General features: G+C 30.8%; 1 protein-coding gene across 1 annotated transcript; it reads left to right on the top strand.

The window, feature by feature from the left end:
* Window positions 1-1,002: 1,002 nt before the first annotated feature.
* Window positions 1,003-3,698, top strand: LOC145611574 (MLP-like protein 43). The gene is made up of 2 exons (XM_081666914.1): window positions 1,003-1,227; window positions 3,119-3,698. The coding sequence occupies exons 1-2, from the start codon at window positions 1,041-1,043 to the stop codon at window positions 3,385-3,387; spliced, it is 456 nt and encodes a 151-aa protein (XP_081523040.1). The 5' UTR covers window positions 1,003-1,040; the 3' UTR covers window positions 3,388-3,698.
* The last annotated feature ends 4,830 nt before the right edge of the window (window positions 3,699-8,528 follow it).

The raw sequence follows: 8,528 nt of genomic DNA, 5'->3' as shown, positions 1-8,528 counted from the left end.
AAAATTAGGGGTCACTATGTTGAATATAATACCAGTTACGTGTGTATAAACCTTAGGTCCACAATAATATTATTGTGAACCAGGTCCACGCAAGATTTTCTGTAAAAATTATGGGAAAATAGTCATCTAAGATTTAGTTTTTTTTGTCTCGATGAGTACAATATTAAAATCAAAGTTTTATAATATTTGCTAGGGAGAGATTAAAGATATTTGCGATCAAAAATTTGCATCTATAAATGTAAAAAAGATATTACTTTTTTTTTTGTGAGAAGATAATTATTGGTTTTTAAAAATAATTTAAAATTTAATTATTCTTTATTCGATGTTTTTACCTATGTGTCAAAATTCTTAATTTTTTTTCGTCTCTTTTGGTTAAGTGGCGAGTAAATTTATTAATTCTAAAATAAATTATTAATCTAATTTTTCATTGGACAAAATAAGCCCTAATCTTATGTAGCGCACCGAATGCTCTCCAAAAATGCCTACTTTATTTATATATATATTAGATAGATTGTTAATTAAAAATATATGTGATTAAAGTAACGCGTTGATAAATATGTCAGTCAAAATGAGACACTTAAATAAGATAGGGAGACAAAAAGTACTAGATTTGGTACACAATCTGCACATGATTCACGGGGTTTGAAAAAAAAAATGTAATAAAAAATAATAATGATAATAAGGTGACAAAATTACTTATTAGGAGTAGTAGTTACTAACAACTACGAAGTATTTTTTTTTTTTTTTTTTTTGCACAAAACAACTACGAAGTATTAGTATTCACTATGCATGGAACAATAATTAGGTTTATTTTATTTTATTTTATTTTTTTTTTATTTTTTTTTTATTTTTTTTTTGTTTTTTAGGATACAATTATTATTATTCTTGATCCTTCTTTTATTTTATTTGTTTTTTATTTAAAGGGTGGTGCGTGCAATGGTCTGCCAACCATCTATAAATAAGGTCCTTCTATAAGCCATATTTGTATCTCAAAATTTAAAATAAAATTTATAATTGATTTCCTAGAGTATTTTTCAAGTATGGGAGTAACAGGAAAGCTTGAAATTGAAGTTGATATCAAGTGTCATGGAGATGTATTTCATGAACTATTTGGGAAGAAGCCACACCACGTCTCCAAAATCGTCCCTGACAAAATTCATGGTTGTGACGTCCATCAGGGTGAATTTGGCAAGCCTGGTTCCATCATTATATGGAACTATACCGTTGGTAACGCAACCCTAATCCATCAACTCGATATCATATAATGTTATCATTATCATTATCGTTAAATTACACTATAACCTATCATATATATTATGATCATATATATATAAGTACTTTTTTTTTTTTTTTGAAACAATCATATATAAGTACTTTATAATGCTTTATCTATGACAATATGGCATCAACTCATATTGTTTATTACTACTATTAATATTGTTTATCTTTAATTGTTTGATTTCACTATGAACATAATCTTTTGGGGTGCAATTAAGGAAGAGATTAGAAAAAGGTTAGGATCAGATCAACTTAATAAAAATGAATCAAAGCCGTAATAAAGACCCAACCCGCCCTTCTTACTAGCTTTCACGCTATTTGATTAAACTTCTTATTTATCTAATCTAATCTGTTTCTTAAATCACAAGTATTTTGATATTAAATAAGCTAATATGATTCAATATAGTCATATACTATCTCTGTTTCTTATTATTGCAACAAAGGGGTAATATTTATGAGATATAAAATATTCCTTTGTTGCACATAATAAGAAATAGAGGTAGTATATAGTATGTTGTCGACTTTATAAACTTGGAGTTCTCTGTTGTAAGGGCTTGCTTATACTACTTTCATATTGATATTTGATACTCCATGTATTGTGTTAAAACATATTCTTAATTGATACCCAAAGAGCATGGTTTATTGAATGACCTATGATGCTGATTACTTTTGTACTTTTGTAATTTGTACTATGTAATAATCTTTTTGGCATAGTTGCATAGTGATAAAGTATATATGGAAATCATTCAAATAGCTATTTATAGAAAGATACAATGTTTAGATTAATGTAACAAAATATTTGTTTACCGGTAGCTTTGTTGTTAACTCAAATTAAAAATTTAAAAAAATAAAATAAAATGAAACCCTATAGAAGAGGTGGTGAATCTGAAAAATTGGGAATCCTAAAGAGAAATTTATAAAAAATTTCATGAATTGATTAGTTTTTTTTTTCTTTTATTTTTGTGGTGATTTAATGATAAATTAAACATATATACGTTTATGTAAATGTCATTTTATGCTCACGGACATACTTAATTAAGAATATCCGATCCCTTAACATAAATCCATAAGATAATATATCTAAGTTCAGAGCACGCGAATTGCAATTTAACAACTTTATTTATATTGTAAGGATACCTGACAATTTAGAGCCTACTCGAATCTTATAATTAATTCCAGTTTGACATTTTGACTTGATCAGATATCAAATGGCGTGAAAACTCTCCTATGGTGTTGTGTTCCCATGTTTTGAACTGTATACACCTTAGTTGATAGGGAACAAGTTCCTTTGCTAGCTAGTTGATCCAACCGCGCACCTATTAGTTTGAATTTAAAAACTTTTCATTTGTAATGGAGATAAACTCCATCTCCAATAAACTAGAACTAAATATTTGAAAATTTTGATAAAATCACCATGTCGCCTTGTATATACTTTTTGTTCAAGTAACACCAACCATTTAATGATTTAAATTGTCCAATTTACTTCTATATATTTTAGGGGTATGTGCAATAATTTACCTTAGTTTCACTTATTTTAGGATAAATAAGTTTAGGTAAGTTGTTCATTCAGAAAAGATAAGTTCAAGAAAAATAAGCTCTGATAAGGGTTACTCAAGTTCGGATTCCAACTAAAATAAGTTCTTGCAAGTTTATTAGGTGTAAAGAAGCTATGGTAATAAGTTCATATTAGTGTAAATTAGGCGAATTTTATGTGTATTCATGCATCCGTCCATCTTTTTTTTGTGATTCTTGTATGTATTATTGCATTGCATGTTTATACATCAATATCGATCATCATAGATTAATAATAGTTAATGTTTCATGCATATATGAATTACAGATGGGAAAAAATGTGTTGCAAAGGAAGTAGTTGAGGCCATAGATGAAGAGAAAAAATCAGTGAGATTCAAAGTCATTGAAGGAGATCTTCTTAAGGAATTCAAGAGCATAAGTTTTGGCATTCATGTTGTTCCAAAAGGTGAAACTACTGCAGTAATGTGGGTTGCTGAGTTTGAAAAAATTGCTGATGATGGGCCCTACCCTACCAAAATTATGGACTTCTGTATTCATGTCACTAGGGATATCGAAAAGCATCATCTCAAAGATTAATTATTATATAATTAATATTATCTATATGCATGCATGAATAATGCTTGATAATAGTATAATTTTCTATGCATGGATTGAATAAATGATGGAATTCTAGATCTTATGTATGTAATACTTGGTTTGTTGTTGTATGGTTTGATTAAAGAATGGTGTTATTGCTGGCTAGCTACCAGTCTTTTATGTCAGACTGTTAACTATGCCTAAGCTTATTAATATTGTAATGTGTATCTTTATTTGATGTTGAAATAAATGTTTGATTGTAAGAATTCTTTTGTGTATTACTATTTACTATGTAGTACTATGTAAGATAATTTTGATTTTTATCTTTTTCTTAACACAACGTCACAATGCAACATATCATCATAAATATTATTCTCCATAAGATAGGTGATTAGATGGTATTGAAGAGAATTGATTAAGGCCCTTCATTAAGGCTCATAGGCTAGGGGCTTGACTACACCCCTTAATTATAAAGCTTTTATTAGGCATAATGAAATATTGCATTAAATATTGATTCGAAGTATAAAATGTCATATCTCAATGGTTAGGTTTCCACAGTTTTACCAGTTCAAATCATGGCCTAGGCCGCTTAGCCCCAATTTTTTTTGGTCTAACATCTATCACTGCTATCATTGCCTATCAATCTATCATAAAGATCGATCATAAGAATGATATGATCGATGGATTGATATATATGTGTTTATATTCAAATAATTCAATGTAATACTCACATTACCCTACATACCTATAACCTTACTACTCAATGTTGTCAATTTGTCTTCATTTAATTTCAATTCATAATCTCACATCTTGGCTAGTGTGTGCCTTATCCCTAGCTCTTTCGAATTAAGTCTAACAAATAAATTATCAATGTGACGGTTGCATGTAATACGTACAACTTATTATTGCAAGCCCAATCGCCCCAATGTACTCCATCAGACCTTCAAGTCATTATTACCATCCGAATTTAATTGAATTATTGCAAATTCAAATTAAATTCATAAGATCTCATATGATCTTAAAGCCATTATTGCGAATTCAAATTAAATTCATAAGCATTAGTATGGCAAGTATGGGGGTGGTGGTGGTGTGGTGTCGCGTGCGTGTGATGTGAGCGAGTAGAAAATAGAGGAGAGAAAATAAGAGAAGAGAGACAGTTTACCTCTTGGGTATTTTTCACCTTGGGACAAATTTGATTTTTGCCATGAGGTGATCGAGTATTTATGTCTCTCCCAAAAACCACCATCCTTCTATTTTATTTCCTATTTGCCCTTAATGAATTCTCTCCAACTCAGACTAGTTGTTGACTTTATTTAAATCCTTTTGACTTTAAAATTCCTTTATAAATTAAATACTTGCCCCAAAGTTAAATTATAAAAATTCCTGTTAAAACATAAAATATATCAATTAAATGCTTCCAAAACCATTTAAATGAATTTATTGATGGGTTTTGATTTGCAATAATAATTCCCGCCAACTTGTTTCAAAAAATAAAAATTATTGATGGGTTTTTATTTAGATCAACCTTTTAAGTATTTAAATAGAAATTAATAATTCTCTTTTACTCAGTAATCAATAAATATGTCTATAAGACAAAAAATTAAATTAACTTATAAATCGTATAAAAATATGGGGTATTACATTACTCGATAAGTGTTATAAGAGTTACTTTGTTACGGTTATAGGGTTACTTAGTTAATAAAATATATATGGGTTAGTTACTCTAGTCAGTGTTGTAGGAGTTACTTTACTATGTAAGTATTACTCAATAAGTATAATAAGTGGTTACTCTGTTAATATAATCAATGTTACTTTGTTAATTTAATCAATGTTACTATGTTAATGTTATAGGGGCTACTCCATTTCTTTATAAGCGTCACATGGTGTATCCAGCCGCACAAAAAAATGTGCTACCATAAGTTATAGTCCCTCCGTGTTTTTTTAAGTGATACATTTTCCATTTCCGGCCATGTTTTTTTAAGTGATACATTTCCTTTTTTGGCAAAACAATACATTAAAATATTATATCTATCTCCTCTGATGGTCCCCACCTTAACCCACTACTACTTATTATATCTTTTCTCTCACATATATTACTTTTCAATAAACAATTAACCCCACTATCTTTCTTTAACAATTTTTTAATACTCCACTACCCCACTTACCTCTTATTTTATTTAAGTCAATTAAATTGCCTAAAACTATGTGCCGGTCAATATGTATCACTTAAAAAAAACACGGAGGGAGTATTTTTTTCCTTTCAGTTTCCTTCATATTTTTCTGTGCTACCATACTTTACAATTCTACGGTTCTACCAACCCAATTTCCTTCATATTTTTAATTACTTTTTATCGTTTCTCCTTAAAAAACTTCGTGCATAAAGAAATTGACTAAGTAATGAAGTATGGAGAATCCCTCTGCTTGAACCTATCATTTTTGGGGATTTTGACACCTCTACTTGAACCTATCAATTGGGTATGTACTTGAAACACGAGTTCATGTGCTTGTGATGGGCATATCGCATATGGCCCATTTCATGAATTGAAGTGTATGATGACTTATCGAGAACATATGAGAGATAAGCCTTATAGATCAACATTATTTGAGATAAGGATTGAATGATTGATGCTTTTTCGTTATCTTTTCATTTTTTGGCCCATGCACCTATAAAAGAGGACACTCGATCGTACGCATCTAAATCTAACTCTCTCATACAAACCATAAGTCAATTATCTCCAATTAAAAAAAATATTGTCATACCATTGGTAATATCTACTCATAAGTAAACATAAGTAAACGAATAAGCTAAGCTAGATGGAGATGATGAAAATGACAAAAAAGAGTGTTAGTCTAGTACTAATGTTAACCTTTATGGTGGTTCTAACAACCAAACCACAAATCACCTCGGCCGTTCGGCCACTTGGTTACCATACCCTCTCTAACATTATGTTTGAAGGGATTGGTGTCGATACTAAACCTCTCACTTGTAGTGGTGAAAGCCAGTCGTGCAATTTTGCCCCCTTTTGTTGCGGAGTTTGTAATTGCGATTATTTTGCAACGTGGAAGTGTTTAGCCCCATCTGGGCGTGTGGACTGTTAATATTGAACTACCAATATACAGTTCAATGGCCAGACTAATGATCCGACAATAATCTTAAGTTTATTTTACCGAGGGAAATCGTTATCCCAAGTCCCAACTATTTTTTTTTTTTTTTTTTTTTTTTTTGACAAAGGCAAGTCCCAACTATGTAACATCTACTTTGTATGTTATGTTGTTGTATCTATGGTTCAATGGCACTGTTTGTATGTGTTAGACTTCGGCTACAAGCTAGTGTTTTATGTTTAAGGGAATGCATGCATGCATGCTCCGGCTATCTTGTCATCTCCAAAAAAAAAAAAAAAAATATTTGTTTCTAACATGCTTAGATTAGGGGTAAAACATTAAGGGGGTAATAAAAGTCAAACTTGAAAAAACAAAATTAATTAGAGGTGGTGTTGTAGGAGACATAATGCTTACAAATGAAATAAACTAGTTGTACCATGAGGAAAAAAGAGAGACTGAGGAATTATTACTCTCATAATGAGGGTAATAGTTACCCACCCTCCCGATAGTGTAACTATTACCCCCAAAATGAGGGTATTGATTTCTCTTTCTTCACCTCACACCATAACATCACTACATAATCTTCTTACAATTACACCATCACTATCTCCTTCTTCCCTATTTTCACATTCATTTTGCTTAGTTTGACTTTTATTACCCCCTTAATGTATTACCCCCAATCCAAGCATTATGCCCTAATAGTTCTTTTGTTATTTTGTTCCTCTTGTCACCTAATATATATTTTAGTATACAAGGTATTTAATACATACTCCATCCATTTTTAATCAATTTAAGTGCCCCATTTTAACTGGCATATTTGTTAATAATGCACAACTTTGACTAAAATGATATATATAATTATCAATAAGTTAAAATTTATAACCTTTAAAAGCTAAATCGGAGTAAATTGGCTTATTCCTTACGAATAGTATAGTGTGCTAACTCTTTTACTAGTGCTGTCAAATTTCAAACCGAAACCGTTTATCTGCCCGAAACCGACCGACCGACCCAAATGAGAACCGAACCGATTAAAAACCGATTTTTTTGAAATCGAAAACCGACCCGAACCGTATTTTAGTAAACCCGAAACCGAATCGACCCGAATAATGTTAAACCGTATAAGAACCGAACCCGTTAACAAACCGAACCAAATATAAACCGAACTGAAAGAAAACCGAATCGAAAAAGAACCGAACCGTATCTAACCCGAAACCGTTTCAACTGGCAAAAAAACCGTTTACACCGAACCGTTAACAAACTGCTACCCGTTTGCACCGAACCATTTAAAAACCGAACTGATTGTAAACCGAACTGGTTATAAACCGAACCGTTTATGAACCAAACCGCTTCTAAATCGAACCGTTTACAAACTTTTTTATATAATTAAATGGATTTTGTTTTTTTGACGGGAATATAATTAAATGGATTAAATGATTAAATAAGAAGCATATAATAACCTAATTGTAAAACAATAATACATTAATACACTAACTCTTATAATCTACTTCGTAATAAACTAGTAAGATCAGTATGACTAAACTTGAAACAGAACATAATATGTATTTATAAAATCAATGAGAATTTGTTTATAATATGATGCCTAAATATGAAATGATTCGCGACTTGCCGACTTTATATAAAACTTGTGAACGCAAATGATTAGCAAGTTCTATCAAATTTCAAACCAAAAACCATTTAACTGCCCGAATCCAAACAACTCGATAAACAATTTATTTTTTGAAACCGAAACCGACCCGAACCGTAATTTAGTAAACTTGAAATGGAACCGATATGAATAACGTTAAAGTGGTTAAACCATCGAAGAACCGAACCAGTTATAAACTGAACCGAAAAAGAACCCCAACCAGTTAAAAACTGAACTGAAAAAGAACCGAACCAGTTATAAATTGAACCAAAAAAGAACCAAACTGTTTCTAACCCGAAACCGTTTTCAACCCGAAACTGTTTGAATCGGGATAAAAACCGTTTACACCGCACCGTTAACAAACCGCAACCCGTCTGCACCGAACCGTTTACTA

This window comes from Chenopodium album, chromosome 24, assembly GCF_948465745.1.
Source record: "Chenopodium album chromosome 24, dcCheAlbu1.1, whole genome shotgun sequence".
NCBI lineage: Eukaryota > Viridiplantae > Streptophyta > Magnoliopsida > Caryophyllales > Amaranthaceae > Chenopodium > Chenopodium album.
The sequence above is the reverse complement of the archived record's forward strand: the minus strand, read 5'-3'. Positions and strand labels throughout refer to the sequence as shown.